General features: G+C 39.0%; 1 protein-coding gene across 2 annotated transcripts in view; it reads right to left on the bottom strand.

The window, feature by feature from the left end:
• CHD1 (chromodomain helicase DNA binding protein 1) overlaps positions 1-20,876 on the bottom strand; it is an 80,712-nt gene extending 59,836 nt beyond the window's left edge. Inside the window, exons 1-2 of one of the 2 annotated variants that reach the window (XM_079760317.1) lie at positions 18,480-20,876; positions 16,206-16,401 (exon numbers count right to left, since the gene is read on the bottom strand). In XM_079760317.1, the coding sequence (XP_079616443.1) occupies positions 16,206-16,258 (53 nt within the window). In that variant the 5' untranslated portion in view covers positions 16,259-16,401; positions 18,480-20,876. The remainder of the gene's footprint in view (positions 1-16,205; positions 16,402-18,479) is intronic. The other variant, XM_079760318.1, reaches the window with a different exon arrangement.
• Positions 20,877-22,232: the final 1,356 nt, after the last annotated feature.

Raw genomic sequence — 22,232 nt, 5'->3', positions numbered from 1 at the left:
TGGAGAGATGGTCATGTCAATCAATAAATACCATTCTGTGCTATATTTAAGATAATGGATCCAAGTATAAAGGGAGCACTGATGATACAACCAAGTTTGGTACAGTAATATCAGAACATTTAGAAGAAAGCACAGTTGAACTAATTCTTTAGGAAAGAATAAATAGGCAAAAGGGATATCACTTTAATTGTTTATAAGCTTCTTGAGGATATTATTTATTTTTCCAGAGTACCTACCATAGTATCTTTTACAGGTGGCTACTCAAACAAATACTTGGAAAGTAAATAAATTATTTAATCTGGGGGTGAGGGGCCCATCATGGGCCTATATTCTTAATCATATCTTGATAGCCCTTGAAGATGAATAGGGAGTCAACATTCCTTGTTATTAGGCAAGACATGGTTCTGGCTGGAGATAAAAGCAAACAGCCTGAATCTAGGCTACTCTAGTGAAATAGGTTTATTATTAGAATGTCTTTACCTTAGATATTAGAAGTATAAAGTATTTATTTACTTTGTTTAGTTATTCTTAATAGGGTTAAGAACAAGATTTCTTTACAATTCTTTTTGTTCTTTTAGGAAAATTCCCTCCCATAATCATATTATTGTCATAAAGTCAACTGAAAAAATCTAATTCTGTAAGGCCACTTGATTTAATTAGGGTCATTTGCATTTTATTCATTTTATTTTAATTTTGCTTTATTATTTACTTTTATAGTCAAAGCCCAGCTTCCATCCTATCTCCTCTATACTAGGCCCTCTCTCCCCATTTAGTAATTATTTTAAAAAATTTTTATTTCCCTTTTTTTATTTAACATAAGCAAACTATGAATAAGAATGTTTATATCCCCCTTTCATAAACAGATTTATACGAATATAAATATACAGGTGTGTGTGTGTGTGTGTGTATGTGTGTGTGTGTGTGTATGTATGTGTGTGTATATATATATATATATATATATATATATATAGAGAGAGAGAGAGAGAGAGAGAGAGAGAGAGAGAGAGAGAGAGAGATAGATAGATAGATAGATATGGGGGGAGAAAAATAGGAAAATGCACCAAAAAGTTAAAAATTAGTGAACCTGTGCAAAAGGTATATTAAAAAAACATTCTGGCAAAGAACTTTTATGCATAGATGCATAACTCATGAGCATAGACAATATTGTGGAGAAGGCCTGGCGGGGAGGAGGTCAATGGGGTAAAAAAGGAGACATCTTTTATACTTTTGACAATAGAGATTAATTTTTAAAAATTCTTGGTACTATTCTTACCAACTTTTCTGAAACTGAAAATGAATTCAAAATAAAAATGTCAATAAAACAAAAAAATTTCCAATACCACAAGCTTCTGTAATTAATATTCAAAACTATGAAATCTCATTTGCTGATAACAAAACATACAAAATGAGAAAATTTAAAAGCCACAGAAGTCTAATGATTATGAAGTTGGTAAACATTTGGTAGTATGAAATATAAAGAATCTATTATACAGTTAGTCGATAAAATGTCCAAAACACAGGTGAAGTATAAAAACTACACAAGCTTTTCCTAAAGCAACCTGGAAAGTAGAAATACTAAGAAAGGGAAATTGAAAACCAATGGTTTATACAGCTGCCTTAGAAACTGCTAGCTGCCTAACGCAGCATATCATCTTTTCCTTAATAACAGAAATACCAATGTTATGGTCACCCAGTATAAAAGAATGTATAGCACAAACTCCCTGCAGGTAACTGTGCTATTAGTTCAAGTTCAAATAAGATATTAAGCAGAAATGTTGAGTTGTACTTCCCAGAAAAACTGTTCAGTGGGGGCTGACTAACGTAGGCAGTAGATACTCCCTTTTTGCCCTTCTGATTTGCTTTCAGAACTTTTAAAACTTGCGACTGACAGAAGAAAAGATGGGAAAAGTGCTCAAAGTTTACATTTGTACGGTTCGAATAGTATAGAGGGCAATATCTTTTTCCAATATTCGGAGGGTTATAAGCCAATGTTGCTAATAATTTGAGTGACCAGAAAAATTACTATTCTGTTCAATAAGGCATGTAATCCATTTTAAAACTTTTTTCAAGTAAAATTTTTAGTTGCTTTATAAAGTGCAGCTATCGTCAATTATTTACTTCCTTGTGAGATCCATGTAATTAAAATGTTATGATTCATTATCTATGGAGTAGATTGGAGAAATGCTTTTCAAACTCTAAACCAGTATCAAGATAACCCCATCCCTCTCCAATTTTTTAACTGCATGTGCCTAGGCCCAATCCCATAATCTGTGTTGAAGCCAGCACAGTGAATCTGTGCAATAAGTATGTAAAAAACATTCTTGAGGGTTTCAATGGCTTACCTTTGTTCTTATGATAAAACTAGAGGCCCAGTGCATGATTGAATCATGCACGTGTAGGGTCCCCTACACGCTTTCGCTTTTTTCTGAAAGGTCTGCTCCGGCACCAGGCCTTTCAGAAGCCTCCGGCTCTGCGGGAGCAGACAGGCACCCAGCTCCCCCCTTTTGATGGTCCGCGGCCGCTGAGGGGGGCTACCCTGCTGTTGAGAGGCGCAGGGGGCGGGACTCCCGCCTCCTGCACCTCTCAAAGGCCACCGCGGACACCTGACTACCCTGCCGTTGAGAGGCACAGCTGGGTGTCCGCGGCAGGCCCCCTCAGCGGCCGCGGATCTGGCCATTGAGAGGCACAGGGGGCGGGAGTCCCCCTCTCAACAGCAGGGTAGCCCCCCTCAGTGGCAGCGCAGCCGTGCCTCTCAATGGCCATATAGGCCACCCCGAGTCCCGCCCCCCAGCCTCCTGCCGCCCAATCGTGGGCGTAGCGGAGTGATGGTAATTTACATGTTACTCTACTATTAGATAGGAGGATGACTAAAAATCTGACTTCTGCCTACCTCTCCAATTTCATCTTAAAACCACACCCCTATCTCTTTTCTGCACCCTAGCCTCACTTCTTTCAACTCTTGAGTTTGCCATGCCTTCGCACCTCATTGCCTTGGTATAAAACAATTCTCCATACCTAGAAAGCTTGTTAATCCCTCCTTCTTTGGTACTCCTACTCTACTCATCCTTCACTTCTAAAATTTAGCTTTTCTTAGACCTCTGCCCCAATTATATAAGACAACTCAGGATGGCTGGTACTTAGTACGCACTCAGCATAAACCAGTAGGGGGTGTTTTACTTAATAACACTATCCCTACTTTCTAGCACTTTACCTGACAAACTCTGAAAATATACATATTTGTAAATTAACCCTTTGCACTCACTTGCTTTTTTCTCGATTCCTTTATTCTAATGCTAACCGTGTTGAGTCACACTCGACATCCGAGTGCAAACTACTTCCTCTTTGCTTTTTTTTTTTTAAAAACACCATAGCTTAAGTCTTTCATATAATATTTCTTGTTCTTTCCTCCTTGTTTCTCTGCTTCTAATTTTCTCCTTTTGTATTTTTTCTTCCTCCAAGTCATCTATCTAATTTTAAATTGTTTGGGGGGGGGGGATAATTTTAAGAAGCTACTTTTAAAGAAGCAGACATTTGGAAACATTGGGTCTACTTCCCACATGGTCACAAAGTAGCACTAGTTCCTTTCAATGCTGCATGATATCCAATTCATGATGATCTCCCACCCCCTTATCCCCAATGTCTTATACCTGGACAGCTTTATTCATGTATATTAACTGCTTGGCCCTTATGGCTCTTTCTCTCATTTATACACCAATTAAGACAAAATTTTAAATAGCTCTTCACAGCCTCCAAAATATTTTCATACTGTATTCCATTTTATCTTCACAACATCAACAAAAAATATATTTATAGGCATATACAGTGAGTTTTTCTAGATCCTTTGCAGAGGAGGTAACCTATCAGGGTCTCAGCTTTAAGGAGACGTAATTCCACAGTCAAATAACTTAATTCCAATCCCAACCCCAACCTCCTGTTTTGAGGGCCTTACATCCTTCCAATACCCTATCCTCTCATATTTGTTCAGAATTTACTGCTCCTTCCTCCTCTGACTTTGATTTCCTTTTTATTCCTGGCAAGTGGAAAGTTTTCTCTGAAGTTCAGCCATGCACCTACTTTGATCCCAAATTTCACTTAGCATTTTTCATGTGTTTGTGGGCAGCAGTGAGTCCATATTATAAAGTAGTTCAGCCCATAATATGGCAGAATAGCAACCTCCCTTTTCTGTACCCAAATATCCACTCAAATCAATCCTTGGAACTAAGGAAAATACTGAGACCTGTACTGGATACATCAGAACAATGTATTCTCAAGTTAAACAAAGATTCCTTTATATTACAAGTATTCTTTGCTTTTTTTATCACAGGAATTTGAAACTATTCTGCAATGGAACATAAAAAAATAATAAAATAATAAATGACCTTCTAAGAAAATGGTAGCAATGAGCAGTTGCTTTTCTTACCACCAGATCACTAATAGAAAAAACTGGCTCTGATAAATCTTGGAATAGATTTTTAAAAGTCAAGAAAGTAAAATTGGACTGGGTGTAAAAGTACTAAAGAGGAATGAAAAGAACATCTCAAAACAGTAGCACTAAAGAAAAAAAGACTGCGTGTTTAAACATATGTAAATTAGACTACCTGTATCAAAGAGAGAAAGGACCACAAGGGCCAAGCAGTTAACACAGGTATTCATTAAGTCAGGGCCTTTATTTTAGTTATCTTTATAGACCATTACCCACTTTAACAGAACTAGAAAAACAATATGGAAATTAATAGGCATTGAGTAAATAATTACAATTTAAAAAAACAAATTAGTGGCCAAAGGCCATTAATGGCTTTCAAATTTTTAAGACCATAACTTAATATAACAAATACGTTTTATATCACGAAGTATATATGCGTGTGTGCACATGTATACATGAAAAAGCTTGATGAAATAATACTCTACAACAGTGCATTTTCTATTCTAGTTTATATTATTTCTTTCACTTAAAAATCTTATCATGATCCTGTAATGTGTTGCAACTCACTATTTAAAATATATTAGCCTAGAACAAGTCATTTAGAAAATGAGGTTTAGCTAGACAGATGATGACCAAGATCAGACTACCTTTAAATTCTATAAAATTATACTGTTAAAATTTGTTATCCATTTTATCTTTTACTACAAACCATAAAATAACTATTAAACATTTGAGCCCTGCTGGTGTAGCTCAATGGTTGAGCGTAGTAGACCCATGAACCAGGAGGTCATGGTACGATTCCCGGTCAGGACACATGTCCCAGTTTGCAGGCTCAATTCCAAGTAGGGGGCACGCAGGAGGCAGCCGATCAATGATTCTCTCCTATCATTGATGTTTCTATCCCTCTCACCCTCTTCCTTCCTCTATGAAATCAATAAAAGTATATATTAAATATATATTTGAGAAAAATCTGGAAAGCATCTATCCACCTATATGGTTCTGAAAACTTAGTGCCACTTCTTTTAGGAATTGAACAACAAATACAACAAGTCCTTTTAGTTTTCTAAATTACCAATCCAAGACAAAAATCCTATTATAAAGTAAACTTTCTTAAAGCACAGTACAATTCTATCACCTTACAGTCTCTAACTGAATGAATGAGAATAAAGCTGCTAGAAATAGATGCTAGGAAAGATAACATTTAGCATGACTGTTTGGGTTTAGTCATGTTGAATCTAAGTTAAAGACAGTAAATTCAAAAGTTTCTGTAATACAAGCATTCAGGAATCAGATGAGAAATAAGGCCTATGTATATATGTTTATACTTGGAAGTCACTAAATAATAGTTTCATAAAATACATTAAATTTGTTACTAATGACATGATACATCTCAAATTACCTATATAATTTATAATCACAACAGGTAGGTAAAGCTTGATAATGATTTTTTTCCTCATTGGTATTCCCTATCACGTGGAAGTCTAACATGTAGAAATTACATAATGTTTCAAAATAATCTTTAAAATAATTGAGTAGGAGGGGTCAGTAGTAGGTAGAATTTAGAAATTAAATTGGCCGTGAGATAAAATACGTTGAAGCTAGATGATATGTACATGAGTATTCATTTTATTGTTGTCACTACTTTTGCATACGCTTGAAATTATCAACAATTTTTAAGTTAGTACAAATAAAATAAATGTCTACATTTAAAACTTCAATTTTAAAAAGATAATCCATTTATATGAACCCTGGCCCGTGTAGCTCAGTTGGTTGGAGTATTGTCCCATAAACCAAAAGGTATCGGGTTCAATTCCCAGTCAGGACATATACCTACATTTCAGGTTTGGTCCCTGGTTGGGACATGTACTAGCATGAGAGGCAACCAATCAGTGTTTCTTTCTCACATCTATGTTTCTCTCTCTCTCTCTCTCTCTCTCTCCCTCTCTCTCTCTCTCTCTCTCTCTCTCAAATCAATAAACATATCCTTGGGTAAGGATTGGAAATATATGTATATATTTATATGCTTTTAAATTACTTTAATGAATACCATCATACACACACACACACACACACACACACACACACACACACACACAAAACTACAAAATTTCCAGCACCATATGCCTTGCTTTCTAACAAAATTATTTGTAATTTGGTGTTTCATCACAGTCTGCATATACCCATGGGAAAGTTTACACATAAAAACAACCTCCATCTACTGTGAGTCATATAGCAAAAAAAGCTAATCAATGTAGTATAGTATGACTGGGATAAGCTGCTGCACATTGGCAAATGCTTTGATATAAAATACATGCTAAAATTGGAATAAAGAGATCATGTTTTTGTACTTGTGTACAACTAGTTGTAATTCTTTTCTTATAAAATTTCCTTTCAGCTCAAACTTGCTTTTATTAATGAATTCAGAATTTAGTTACAGAAGTGGAAATATTGCAGTAGTTCCATCAAATGACAATAATCATATTATAATCTACCTCAAGCACAAAAAACAAAAACAGTTTTCCTTGAGGGCATTTAGACTGTAACTCCACTCTTCCCTTATGGCCCCATTTCTTTACGTAAAAACTCTTCAGCAAAGTAATTATTGCCTTCTAACATCATTTTTCCTGGATATAAAAAGTACTTTTTGTTTTATGAATTAGCCCGTCAAAATACCTCACCTTATAAAAACCACATTGCCAGGACTTTTCACACACATCAAATTTAAGATTACCAGGGTTTTAAGTGATCTCTCACAAAATTTTTTTTTTAAACTTCATTCTGTATTTGGCTTGATGCAGAAATTAACCACCTGTCTTATAATCAAACTTCTCTGTCTCCTACATTTTAACTGCTGAGGACTCTTATCTCTGTATTTACCATATGCACATGATAGTACAAATATTTAAGGCTTAGGTTTCTTGCTTGATTATAAACTTTAGAAAAGAATCCCCAATTTTAGCATTTCAGGATATCTATGACTTAGTAGTTGCTCAATCACCTAAATCAGCAATTTTCAACCAGTGTGCCTCAATAATTTTTAAAACACGCAAATACCTGACTACTTAGGGGAAATGACCTCTTTTCCCTTAGATTGTCACATTACAAAATGACAACAGTCAACAATAGCTGTTGCATGTGAATGAGTCAAAATTATACCTGTTTTTGGTCACATCAGCAAAAGTATTTTTTTTTTTTTGGTATGCTGCAGAATTTCAGTGATTAGTTTGTGTGCCACGAGATGAAAAAGGTTGAAAATCACTGATCTAAATTAAACGACGACACAGAACTTTATTTATAAAAGCAGCAACAGGAGAGATGTAGAATAGCTACTAGGAATGGTTCATTAAGAGCTCCCCACTATTTTTGTGCCTATGCCTCAACTCTGAGAGTTACTATAGATATTGGATCCTAGAAACCAATAGTTTATCCAGAACTTTGAGTGTCTACTGTATTTTAATCTCAATAATAACTATATCTCACCTAATCTATACATATTAAAGAAATTTTCAAATGTGGTTTAAATTTACTTAAAGTTGACTTAACTAAGCAGTCACCTACCATCACAATGAAAATAATATATTCTTAAATATAAATATAAACAGTAATGTTTTCATTCATATAGGAGAGAACTTGATTCTGGAACAATAGATTCCTAAAGTTTCTCCCTAAAACCATAGGTTCTGACCAGTCCATAGATTATAATAATCTTTCTTCAAGTTAATTTATAATTTTAAGACAAGGCAAGATACTGAACGACTCCAGATGAATAGCTTCATATATACGCATATGAATTTAGTATGTATACAAATTTCCTTGGAACCTTGTTAAAATGAAAATTCTGATTCAGTAGGTCTGGAACACACACAGGAAATTTTAGGGTGAAGGAATCTTTCTATACAGCACTTGGGTGAGGATTCATGATTCCATGTACTTGTCAAAACCCATAAAACTGTATTTTAGAGAGTAAATGTAATATATACAAATTTTTTAAAAAATAAATCCATGTGACTAAGGATCCCAGGGGAAGAATGCAAATAACAAATGAATCTAACTTCATTACAAATTTGTGTTTTAACCATAATGAAGAGGGGAAGAGGGAGAGCTAACTTGAGTAACTTGGGAAAACAGTTTTTTAATTAGAAAACTGTAAGGCTAAATATACATAAATATTGTATTCTAATAAATTTGTTTCTTCTGGGAGTATTGCTTAAAAATTCCAAAACTGCACCCAGCCAGCGTTGTTCAGTGTTTGAGCATTGACCTATGAACCAGGAGGTCAGGATTCAATTCCTAGTCAAGGCACATGTCTGGGTTGCAGGCTTGATCCCCAGTGTGTAACATGCAGGAGGCAGCCGATCAATGATTCTCTCTCATCACTGACGTTTCTCTCTCTCCCGTCCTCTCCCCTCCTCTCTGAAATCAATAAAAATATAATCATAGTTCTTGGAGAAATGGCTGATTCTAGGGCAAAAGGATGGAAGTGAATAAAAAGACATAGAAGCCAACCTGAAAGAGAACTCCCAATGAGCAAACCTAGAACAATGTGAGCCACAAAATAAATAATTTATTGGCTTACAACCCAAAGTATAAAATACATACACATAAGTCCATGTTTATATATAAATGAATAATTGAATAAATGGGGGAGAAATGACTTCTTTATAGAATTCCACTTAATATATGTATACTAGAGGCCCAATGCATGAAATTCGTGTAAGGGGCTCGGCCCGCGCAGCTGTGAGAGCTGCCCTAGGCCCTCACAGCCACTGCGGCTGCCTGGCTTCGTCCGGAAGGATGTCCAGAAGGACATCTGGAAGGTCGTTTGGCTGTTCGGCCTAATTAGCATATTACACTTTTATTATTATAAATATCTGCTCCCAGCAGAGGATGTAACTTATTTCCCATTCCCTACTCCCACCCACCTGAGTAGGCTCTAGTGCAGTGATGGCGAACCTATGACACGCGTGTCAGCACTGACAAATGTAGCCATTTCTGGTGACACGCGGCCGCTGAGGCGGCTGCATGCCGAGGATGAAACATTTGCGAAATAATGTTTTTTCCTCAAAGTGACACACTACCCGAGTTATGCTCAGTTTTTTGGCGAAGTTTGACACACCAAGCTCAAAAGGTTGCCCATCACTGCTCTAGTGACATGCTTCAAAAGAAAACAGAATAGAAAGGGAAAAACGGTAATTTTACAGAGGAAAAATGTGGCAAATACTTAAGTGATGGCCAAGTGATGGTTAATATCATCAGTAATGCCACATGGATATTATGCTCCCCATACAATGTGAATAGAAGAGCATTTTTCCTCTGTAATACTCTTTCTAAAAACTGATAATCCTAGCTTAGCCTAATACAGGCACCAGACAAATATACAAATTTGGGGACACACTACAGGAGCATTACTGGCCAGTAACTCACAAAAGAGTTAAGGAAATCAAGGAAGACTTAGAAACTTTCACATACCAGAGGATACTGGGGAGAGTTAACAACTAAATACAACATGGTGCTCTGGATTGAATCCTGGAACAGGAAGAGCATGTTAACGGAAAAAAACAATAAAATCCAAGTAAAGTCTGGAATTTAGTTAGTTTTTTTCAAAAAGATTTTTAAATATTAAATTGGGTTTCCCCTCTGACAAGTGGGAATCATCGCTACTGTGCACATCACAGGAGTTTTGTGAAGATGAACTGTGATAAATTCATGTAATGCACGGTGCACTACGTGTGTTATGCCTGGCTCAGTCAGAGTAAGAGTTCAATAATCACTGGTTGCCATTATCATTGTTTCTTGAAAAATGAAATGTACCCAGCCTCTTACTGGCATGGCCTATGATACCATTTTTGTGGGATTCCCAGAAAATAAAAAGCATGTATAATAACAACAGCATTAATAACAAAAAATAAATAAAAATGGCAAGGTTCTTAATGACTCCAGGCAAATAGTTTCATATACACTGAGTGGCCAGATTATTATGATCTCTGAACGCATAATAATCTGGCCACTCAGTATATATATATATATATGTGTGTGTGTGTGTGTGTGTGTGTGTGTGTGTGTGTGTTTTAGAGGCCCGGTGCATGAATTCGTGCATGGCTGGGGTCTGCCCACCCTGGCCAGGGGAGGGGACATGGGCGGTTAGCCAGCCTGCCTGCTAGTCGAACTCCTGGTCGAGGGGACAATTTGCATATTAGCCTTTTATTATATAGGATATACACTGAGTGGCCAGGTTATTATGCGTTCAGAGATCATAATAATCTGGCCACTTAGTGTATATGAGGCCCAGTGCACAGATTGTGCACTGGTGGGGTCCCTCGGCCTGGCCTGCAGGGATCGGGCTGAAACTGGCTCTCCGACATCCCCCAAGGGGTCCCGGATTGCAAGAGGGTGGTTCTCAGGTGATGCACCCCAGAATCAGGCTCCCTCCTCTCTGGTTCCGAGTGCATCACCCAAGAACCGCAGCTGCCAAGTCACTACAGCTCAGCAGCTTCTGTGTTGAGCATCTTCCCCCTGGTGGTCATTGCATGTCATAGCTACCAGTCGGACGGTCGCTTAGGCTTTTATATATATATAAATTTAATATGAAAACAAATCACTTGGGAATCTATTTAAAATGAAGATTCTGATCCATTAAGTCTGAGATGGGGCCCAAGGTTGTATATTCTGAACAAGCTCCTAGGTGACCACAACTGGAGCTGCAACTTTTCTATTTCTGTATGTTTATGAATTTTCCATCAAAAATGTAAAACGAAAGTTTTCTCCATTTATTCATCATCTCTTCACTACAAAGTACCCATGTAACCCACCAGTCATCAAGATATTAAATAAGCAACTTTAGCAATATTAAAAAGACATTGTTTGCCCCACATTATCTCATGCCTATGTAGATAAAAGTAATGTCTTTGAGAGTCAAGTCATACACAATTCTCTTATCCTTACGAGTCACCAATAAATCTGAATAATTTACAGTAATCTAGACTAACCACAATCCTAGGAAATTCTGTGAAAATCTTGATATAATCAATCCTACTTGGAGAGAGTAACCTATAACTTAAGCTCCTACTTAACAGTTTGAATTTTTAAAGCCTAAGAAATGATCTTGAACGATCTTAAATTCAAGACATGTAAATTTGAGGGGGGAAAATTAATAGGAAAAGATGCAGAAAGCACATACTGAACTGAGAAATTAATAAAATATGAGATGCAAAAGTCATACTTTCCTGCAATTAATGACATCACAGAAAATTTTAAAGAACAGTTTCCTTAACTCACTGATTTCTAGCCATTCTGGCTTTGAAATTTCATATTTTCATATCTTCCTTAACATGCTCCTTAGTACAAATTTTTGAAATTTAAGAATGAACTTTTTTTTTTAAAAAAAACTGAGATAACTGCAAAGTAAGCTCAAGAAACACCATTTTAATTGGCATGGCCTTTAAAAATTGTTCAAATTCATTTAGTGAAAGAAACAGATTCTGATAGCAAGAAATCTTTCTTTTTAAAAAAAATATTTTTATTAATTTCAGAGAAAGGAAGGGAGAGGGAGAGAGAGATAGAAGCATCAATTATGAGAGAGAACCATTGATCGGCCACCTCCTGCACACCTCCTACTGGGGATCGAGCCCGCAACCCAGGCATGTGCCCTACCAGGAATTGAACCCTGACCTTCTGGTTCATAGGTTGACACTCAACCACTGAACCATACCAGCTGGGCCAGAAATCTTCGTGTGTGTATACATAAGTGCAATGTTGCCAAAAACGGTACAGCACAATAGTATTCAACATAAAACTGTATATCGCAGAGTAAATGTAATATATCCAAGTTTGAAACAGTTAGATGGTGAAAAATGTGACCTGTGTTCAATTTAACCTAGACTTGGTGTTCCTTAAATTTAACAGGTCATTTAGACTATAGGGCTTCTCATAACCATTAAAAAGTATTTTAAAGACTGAATTTCTGTAAAGGAGATTTTCAGTTAGAACATTTCCATTCATCCTATTTCCTACTCACTGCCTACCCAAAACACTTTAAAAGTTGAGATCTAAAGATGCTTGAAGCATAAAACAATAATTAAAATATTTTCTATAAGCCAAGGAAATATAAGTGCAACAGAGTTCCTCTAAGTAAATATAAAATTTACACACATGTATTTAACACATATGTAAATATATTAAATCAAGCATTGTTAATACTATAAAAAGTAGTAATGAAAAAAATACAGAATTCTAAGAATCAGGCCCACAAAGCTCAAATGCCAGCTATAGATTAATTCTAAATGACTAAAAACATTATCACACATCACCAACAAGTTCTGTCACTCTATAAGAACTTTCAAGAGCATAATTATAGTGATTCAAATAAATTCTCAAATTTACATTAAAAATTTAATCTGCAAAAAAACAAAAAAATTAATCTATAGGCAATCAGAGTTCTTCTGAGTATTAAGCATGTATAGCAATCATTCTAAATTTAGTAAATGTGACTATTTAATTCTGGTCTTAACCCATAAATCTATTTCTGAAGTAAATCATCATTTAAGATAACTGAAAAAAAAGTATTACTAGGATTAGAAAACTTGGTTGCATATAACAACATAAATTCACACAGCTAGAAACTGATGCTTTAAATCTTCCCACAGTATCTTTAGAAAGATTAACTTCAATGAGATTGTAGACTTTGTGCTGAGTTGAAACTGATGTACAGGTGCATCCTGACCCACATTTCTTAGTAAATAAGTTTCAAAATTGACAGTTATAGCATAGCCAGAGACATTTTCCTATGTATATTTTTCCTTTCAGTAAATAGTTATAAAGAGCTTTCTACATGGAAAAAATAAAAAAATAAAAAACATTTTTAGTAGAAAGCTAATTATATACCAAGCCAAAATGTCAAATGACCTTTCTTAATTCTATTTCATTCCAGGAACTTCCACAAAGGAAAAAAATAATCTGAAGCAAAAATGCATTTAAAAACTCTAGCCAATAAAAAGCAAATTTACAATGTATATAAGTTTTTCAAGCAGAGTGCATTTCTCCTCTCATTACTCTATATTAATATTCATAGTTAGGGTAACTTCTGGTTTTTTGCAAGAAAATCCCTATATCTACGAAGTTCAACTCACTTTTTTAACTAGACACAATCTCCCTTCTCTGGACTGGCCTGTTATTAAAGCTTGGAATGGGGGGTGGGAGAGAACCTTAGAGTTAGTAACTATGACAGCAGAGCAAAGAAAAAGGATAGCACAGCAGCAATAAGGAAGAAAATGAAAGTAAAATAGAAGCAGGTTCTCCAGATAAACACCAAGGCAGTTGTAAGAATAGATAACACTTCTGAGGATATAAAGCCTGTATGGGTGAAATAATGACTCAGAATAATTAGAGAATATGCAATTATTTAAAACTAAAGGCCCAGTGCACGAAATTCGTGCACGGAGGGGGGTTGTCCCTCAGCCCAGCCTGTACCCTCTCCAATCTGGGACCCCTCGAGAGCAGTCGGACATCCCTCTCACAATCCAGGACTGCTGGCTCCCAACTGCTTGCCTGCCTGCCTTCCTGATTGCCCCTAACCGCTTCTGCCTGCCAGCCTGATCACCCCCTAACTACTCTGCTGCCAGCCTGTTTGTCCCCAACTTCCCTCCTCTGCCAGCCTGGTCATCCCTAACTGCCCTCTCCTGCAGGGTTGATCACCTCCAACTGCCCTCCCTTGCAGGCTTGGTCCCTCTCAACTGCCCTCCCTTGCAGGCCTGGTGCCTCCCAACTGCCCTCTCCTGCTGGCCACCTTGTGGTAGCCATCTTGTGTCCACATGGGGGCAGGATCTTTGACCACATGGGGGCAGCTATATTGTGTGTTGCAGTGATGATCAATCTGCATATTACTCTTTTATTAGATAGGATGAGTATGCATTATAAAAGATTACTTTAAATAAATTGATTTTTCGGGGTTTAATTTCTTTCACTTATACTATCAAATTTCACTTACTACTGTAGTCACCCCTTTGCTTCAGATATGGCAGCAAAATACATAAAAGATTACTGAAACAGGTCAGAATATAACAAAGCATAATCTCTTGCTCTCAAGAGTCTTATTTCCTATTTTGTGGGTAATTTGGTTCCTATGTTTCCTCTAGGTATTTCTACCTCTTAACCATCTCATTGCTCACTAATGAATAAGAGAAAATGGACAATGTGATTCTCCTATTCACTTACTACAGTCAGTATACCTGTAGAGATTGAATCAAAGCTGAGATTCATCTTGTAATTTAGCCTCTCAACACTGATGATTCCAGTCAAACTGTTGTCTAAAACATTATTATACTAATATACATTAAGTAGTAAGATGAAATTTCAAAATCATATACTTAAATTCTTGTTTTACAGTTTAGAAATCATTAAAAGAACTAATTAGTGCAAAGATGGTGTGAACTTCTGGTTTTATTAACTCCTAGACCAGTACTTGTTCAACTAAATAATGCCGCTCTCCATAACTGCTCCTTTTTCACTATGATGCTCTTCTTATCCAGTCTGCCTATGAAAGCTGATAAACTAAATAGCCAGCAAGACCAGAAAATCTCAAGGCTCAAGTCAAACGCATAAACTGTTTCATTGTCTAGCTAACATTTTTACTGAAATTCTAACTGCCAAAACTTTCCTGTTTCTTGTCCATCACTATAATTAATGTTTCAGTTATGTAGTATCCTGTGTTACATAAAATATGATGTAAATTATAATAAGCAAATAAGGAGCGCACAGTATATCAGGAACTATGTTAAGCCCTTTACATGTAGCATTTCAATCCTTAACTTTAAATAACATAAATAATACTGTAATTTTATAAGTGCAAAAATCAATTCCTCAGAAGTTAATTTGCCCTAATTCACACAGCTAATGAGTAGAACTGGGATAAGATATCAGGCAATCTGACTCCAACGTCCATATTCCCGATTTCCACATATAATAGCTACAGGGATTGTATTATTGTTGTGCAGATAACTCAACTTTGAGGTCTATAGATAAATTTAAAGACTCTGTATTAGAAAAGGTTTCTTACAAATTAAAATAGCTTAATATGGCTTATTCCCATAAATGGTATCTTTTTTGCAAATACATGGCTCAAGTAAGAACCTTTAACTAATTCATATACTAGTATAATTACAACTCAAATGTGAAATTAAATGGCGGGGGGCGGAGCACTGCAGCAATACTTTAACAAATGTCAGACCATTGACATTGTCCAGAACTTTTTGCAGTGATAGAAATGTTTTTTGTCTGTGTTGTCCATCATGGTAGCCACTAGCCACAAGTGACTAGTATTGCAAATGTGTTTAGTGTGACTAACTGAATTTTGACTATTTTGTAAGTTTAAAGAGCCACACATGGCTAGTGGATACTATATATTAGACAGCACAAGTAGAGAAGACAAAATGCCAGAAAAATATAAGTACAGACAATCTTACTGCTTTTATTTGGAGAGTGCATTAACAGTCAAATCAATTTAAATGCCTCCTTTTTTTACTTGCTCTTGCTTTAATTATTATCCCAAACAATAGAAACCTCCAAAGATTTAAGACAAACTTTCTATGAACTCTTCTTTGTGTACCTCAATGGAAAAAAAATAATTAAAATGTATTACCAAACAAGCTTCATATATTAGATACTTTTTAGTCTTTGGATAGCTAAGGGGAAGAATCTGAATCTGAAAACTCTGACACCTTTTAGGAAACTAAAAATAATCACAAAAATTTTCAATTCCCTCGATAAATACTTGATAATAAGTGCTTACCTTGATTCTCCACTACTGTTTCTAACACTTTCTTCATCACTATGTCCATTCATTGTAAATATCAACAAGTTTTAAAATGGAATATAAATCTTCCCAGTTTAAAAGATGAATATAAATACTCTTCCTTGAATATCAAAAACTGACAGATGAATTTTCTTCAACAGTCACAGGTTTCTTGGGACCCTTTTTGATTCACCTAAAAAAAACATATTAAGAAAATTTCACTAGAAGAAAAAAATTAAAAAGTCTATTTAGAACTTACACAAATTTAAACCACTTAGAGGTGGTAAGGAAGGGATAGAGATATTTTATTCAAAATACCTAGGCTTCTATCAACTACATTCCTGACTACTAACTAGAATTTAGCACACCATTGCTTACTTTTGACAGAAGAAATTAAAATATTTGTGGAGTGATAAGACTTTTTAGACTGATTGCAACTGTGTAGCAATAATAGGTAACTAAAGCAAAGTGGTAGTATATAACATATACATACACCCAAAGAATAGAAAATGGAGTCTTTATTAAATACTTGGTCAAACAAATTAAGGAGGGAAAGGTTACCTTTAATTGAGCACTAACACCTATCGCCTAGAGAACTTCATATACTCAAGTGAGGGAAAGTTTTGCAAATGCTCACATGAAAGCAGAATAAAAGGATATTAAAGGGTATCATATAATCTTAACAAACATGTATAGGTCAAAACAAGTATGTCTGTCCTTTCACAAGTAAACCGATAGTGGACTGAAAAAAAATTTAGATAATATTTATCCAGGTTGGACTTGCAGAGATTCCATTTTTTAAAAAAGGTAATAAAATATATACTATTTATTTTGTAATAAGGGATTTAGGGCAAAAATCATGGATCAAGACACTGCATTTCCACCTTTCAAGACACCAGCACAACACTGGAGATTCACCTACAAGCCATCCACGAATAAACAAAGGAGATCTCTGGCAGGGGAGGGAGAGGAAGAAGCGGGGGAAGGAGACGTCAGATCCTTCCCCAGCCAGAAAGTACCGAGACAGCCAACTGAGCAGAGCTGTCCTCCGACCTCAGCAACGAGAATTCACTCCTGTGATTTCCACTCCACAAGGAAAAAGGGGGTGGGGGTGGGGGTGGCGGGGGGAGACAGGCCGTTGCCAATTCAATCATAGCAAACTCTGCATCCGATCGGGATTTTAATTCTCCAGAGACTACCGTCCAGTAGACTCTGCAAGAACTTGGTTATCCAAAAAGTAACTATACCCTGAAACATTTATTACTGATGTTAAACATTCGCTGCAGCCAGTCAAAGAGCTTTACTATTAAAGTAGTCTTGCTTAAAAATCTAGATACTCTAGCAAACTGCCTCTCCGGAGAAGTCTCTCTTCGTAGAGAAAGTTCACTCCTCTTTCCGTCCTTTCCTTTTCACCTTCCTTTCGCCCCTCAAAATGGCTTTCTTTGTACACTGTAACTTCCTTTCCCCCCGCATCTTCCTTCTCCAAGTCCTCTTTCTGAGAGCCTTCTCACAAGTTCTGAAGCTCCCAGCGCACGCAGCTCTCTCCGAGCCCTTTAAGCATCTTAACAATGACTCTTCCCTAAGTCAGGAAACCTCTTCAGTCCTCTCTCTATGCCCTGTCTTTTAACAGTTGTTTTGCTTCTGCTAAGTTTTCGAAGCAGTGCTCGACAGGACGCTAGAAACCTTCCTCCTCCCTCGCTCCATCGCAGCCTCCCACCGGAACGCACCCACCACCCCGCTCCCCGCCTCCGCCCCCGGGCCTCCCCGGGCCTCCATCACCGTCCCGGAGTCTCTCTTCCCGCCTCAAACTTCCCACAGACCCGCCCCGCGCCCTCCCAGGCTCGCCCCGGCCGCCGCCCCCTCCCCCTCGCCGCCGCTCCCCACGTGCAGGGAGCCCGGGTCGCGGTGGGATCGCTGCACCAGCCGAAGAAGACTCGCTGCCTGAGCCTCGCAGCTCTCCCCCTCGCGGCCCCGCCAACCCCATGCCAACCCCGCGCCGAGAAGGCCCGTGATCGGCCGCCCGGCTGCCAGTCCGCCAGGCGCGAGGATGCGCTCCGCTCCGCGGCGCCGGCCTGCGCTCGCCACTCACACGCCCCCTGCGCGCCGAGCTCGGCCGCCGCCGCCGCCGCCGGCCCTCGGAGAGCTGCTCGGCCTTCGCCCGGCGTCCGGCCGCTGGGCCGCCGCCCGGGCACCGCGCTGCCTCCGCCCTCCGCCCGGCGGGTTCCCGTCCTCCCCGCCACATCCTGACCCGCCCGCCGCTCCCTTTCTTACCGGCTGGCGTGCAGGATTCGCGGGGCGGAGGGAGACGACTCGGATCGGCTGTCTCCCCCGCGCCCGGGCCCGCAGTCTCTTCAGCCGAGTGAGTCCTCAGGCTCCAGGCGTCTCGGGGTAAGCGGGAGTCTGGGGAAGGGAGGGGAAAGGGGAAGGACGCGGCGGGGAAGGGGGAAGCCCCGACCCGCGGCACCAATGCGCGATCCCCTACGGAGCGGATCCAACAATCAATTCATTATTGAAGCACCAACGGCGAGGGCAGCAAGAGCGACAAGTAATCCAGCCGTCGTCGTCGTCGCCGCCGCGGCCACGCGCGCGCTCCCGCTCCCGCCGCTTATCGGCTCTCAGAAGCCGCCATGACGCCGAGAGAGCGAGAGCGCAACCGTCTCGGTCGTAGCCGTCTCCGCTGCCACCGCCACCGAGGTCGCCGTCGCCTCCGCCTCCCGCGCGACGTAAGCTCCGCGGCTCGCTCCCCTTCCTCACTCTGCGCGAGGCAAGCTGGCGGGCGGGCGGGCGGGCGCGAGCACGTCGAACCCTCCGACTGGCGCGCGGGCGGTGGGAGGAGCCACGCGGTGGAGTCGTCGGGCGTGTAGGAAGCAAGCGATTGGTCCAGAGTCCGGGCGGCGGGCGGGTGCGCGCACGCGCGCGGGTGGGGGCGCGCACGCCGACTGCGCGGAGGCCGCCGGACTCTGAGACAGGGCCGTGGGCCGCTGATCTTTGCCTGGGCGCCCTCCCCTTAGCGGCCTTGAGTTGAGTTCCGGGAAGTGGGAGCTGCCGGCTCGCTCCGTGCGGGTATGGACTCTATTCGGGGCCGTTGCGCCAGGATGTCGAGGCTGAGAGACTGAGAAGGAAAGAGGAAGCAGAGGGGTGGGGAGGTACCGAAGACTCTTAACGGGGTTCGGGTAGCCGCGAAAGGCTCACACACTGGATTAGTGAAGGGTCCGGGTCGAGCGTGGGGTCCGGTCGCCCGGGCCTCGGCCGGGGCTGAGTGCCTGTCGGGAGGCACGGGGACGGGGCCGCTGCGTCACACCGGGCAGCCTGGGAACCCAACTGTTGGGCAACTGTGGTCCCCTCCCGCCGCCCCGTGCGCCCCGGCGACCTGCCACCGAGGCTCCCCCGGGGGCCTAATGCTCGGCGTGGGCGGGGCCGCACCTGGGAGGACGGAGGGAACATAGAGACCAAGTTGTTGACATCCTGTGCCGCTTCGTGATCTCATTTTTGGGCAGCCCCAGCCCTGCTCAGGGGGAAAAAAAGACAACAACTTTTACAGCCTTTCTAGGTTCCTTCCCTGGAAGGCGGGGTGGAGGGTGCGGTTCAGAATGGCAACAAAAAAAGCAATTTGTAGGACGTTAGTAGCTGTCTCAGTTGAACGTGCTGCAATTTAGTTGACGGTTTCTCTCGTAACTGTAACTGCGGGCCGCGGATACAATCCTGGAGGCGAGTCGTGGGAAACTTTCCCAGCACGGCGGTGTCCTGATCCACTCTTTGAAAGCATTTTTTTTAAATAAAAAGATAGTTTACACTTCATTATTTTTCTGCTCCACGTCAATCTTGAATCATTCGAAGTTAATAATTTTTTGAAACTTTCTAATCCCATTCTTCAGTTATTTGATTCGATGTAAAGGCCCACCTTCCATGAGTGTGAATGGGATGACTGCATTTCCAAGGTAATTTTTTACATGTGTGGGAAAATAAACTTATGTGGAGTTTGTCAACTCTTATAGTCAACTTTTATAAACAGTTTGGTTCCAAGCCTTCAAAAAGACCCCAAAACCTAACTCCAAGTATGTGTTCTTTGTATGGAAGGGTACCTTCATCTTCACCCTTGGGGCGTGGTCTACTCGGAAAAAATGTATGTCTGATCAATAAATAGTGAAACAAAATGAAACACTACTGTACTTTGTAAAATTATCCGTGTTGAGCCTCTTTTGTTTTATTCCTTTCCCCCTAGTTTTCAAGTAGCTAGAATGCTGGGTTGTGAGGAATAACTCCATCTCTGAAGTAGCTGACTGCTACTTTTTAATATTACGTTTTTTAAATGTGATAAAGGTGACTTAATGATAGGAACTTTCTGTGCTTCCTACTGATTTCTTTCTTGGATTACTAGTGGTAAGTAAAAAAAAAAAAAAAAAGCCCCCAAAAGCAGTAACCATGGCTGATAATGAATTTTGTAATCAAAGTATTAATCAGATAAAGTCTTTAGACATAATTACTAGTATACTACACTTTTATCATTACTGTATAGGCATAGTCTGTATTTTCTGAAAACACATCAAATCTTTTTAAACTGATTTGCCATTTGTATATGATATGCTGCATATATACATATGTGATGCTTGGAGATTGATATAACTGGTAAAGTCCTAATATACGTATGACTCCACAGAAGTTTTTTTTTTTTTTTTTTTTTTTACTTTTTTCTTTTTACTGAATTTATTGGGGTGACACTGGTACAGAATTTTCGATAACTGTTGACAATGTGGAGAAATACAAGGTAAGTGAAAAACTATAACAATTTTTTTTGTTAACCATTTGTTATCTGCACAGTTAAATTCTCAACCTATTGGTTCTGAAAACAAAAAACTGTTGATGATCTCAATGTATCACTTTTAAAAATCCCTGAAAATTAACATCAATCAGGTGGTCTTTATTACAATCTGATTTTCCATTTGATAAATTTTATATTCTTTAGAAAGAAGATTACTTTTACAGAATCGAGGACAGCATTTTGTGGGTCTTTAATTCTGGTATGCTTTACTAGGACTAGTTATCAGTGAGTAGGTACCTTTAGGTGGAGGTAGATTGAGAACTGCTTATCCATAATTGTGAGACAATGATAACTCTGCTTTTCTGTTAATGTTAGAATGCCAAGATAGAATTTTAATTCCATAATTATGTTCTTGTGGCCTAGAGAATTTTTCATATGAGAAACTCCTAAAACGATCAGTATTAAAGTACTCTAGAATCTCAACCTCCGACATAATCCCCCAGGTCCTTGACAAACAGGAAGAGCTTTCCAAATATGATACTTAAATTTACAAAGTCCTCTAAAAATAGAACCCATAAAATTCCAAATCACCTTATAGTGAAAATTTATTGTACTTTTTTTTTAATCATAAAGTTTATAGCAGCTCATTCTCTGTGTTGGGCAGGGAGCAGATGTCAGTCATCTAGGAAACGTTTTCCTAACCACACATGCATGACGCTCCCACTCCTCCCCTCTTCTGATATGCAGAATTTCTAAGTTCTGGGCAGTGTTTGGAAAATTTTCCAGCAACATCTACCTTGTTTATGGCCACTGTATTTGTGGATTTTTATTAATGAATCACCATTAAGTTAAATTTCAAGTGGAAAGTTATTACAGATGATACTAAGAGGCAACTATTTATAAAGTCTAATAGGCATTTAAATGAATACAAAGATTCTACTTACAAAATTAACTGTGCACACAGACTAAGAAAAAAGTTAAGTACCTAACCTCAAAATAACAAATTGGTGCATCCCTGCTGTATTATTTCTTCTTCAAATCCTTTATTTACTGTCCGTTTTACTTCATCTGTGTTGTCTTCAGCTTTTATTCTTAATCCCCACTACTTTATTTAGGCCTTATTTTCTCTACATCTTTCCCTCCAGCTCACCCAGTAGACTTCCTTCAGATTTGAAATCTGAAATCACTTCCCTGTTTTGAATTCATGTATTTAAATATACCAGATAGCCCTGACTGGTGTGGATCAGTTGGTTGGGCATCATACT

The sequence above is a fragment of the Cnephaeus nilssonii genome (assembly GCF_951640355.1).
Source record: "Cnephaeus nilssonii genome assembly, chromosome: 2".
NCBI lineage: Eukaryota > Metazoa > Chordata > Mammalia > Chiroptera > Vespertilionidae > Cnephaeus > Cnephaeus nilssonii.
This window is presented reverse-complemented; position numbering and strand designations above follow the sequence as displayed.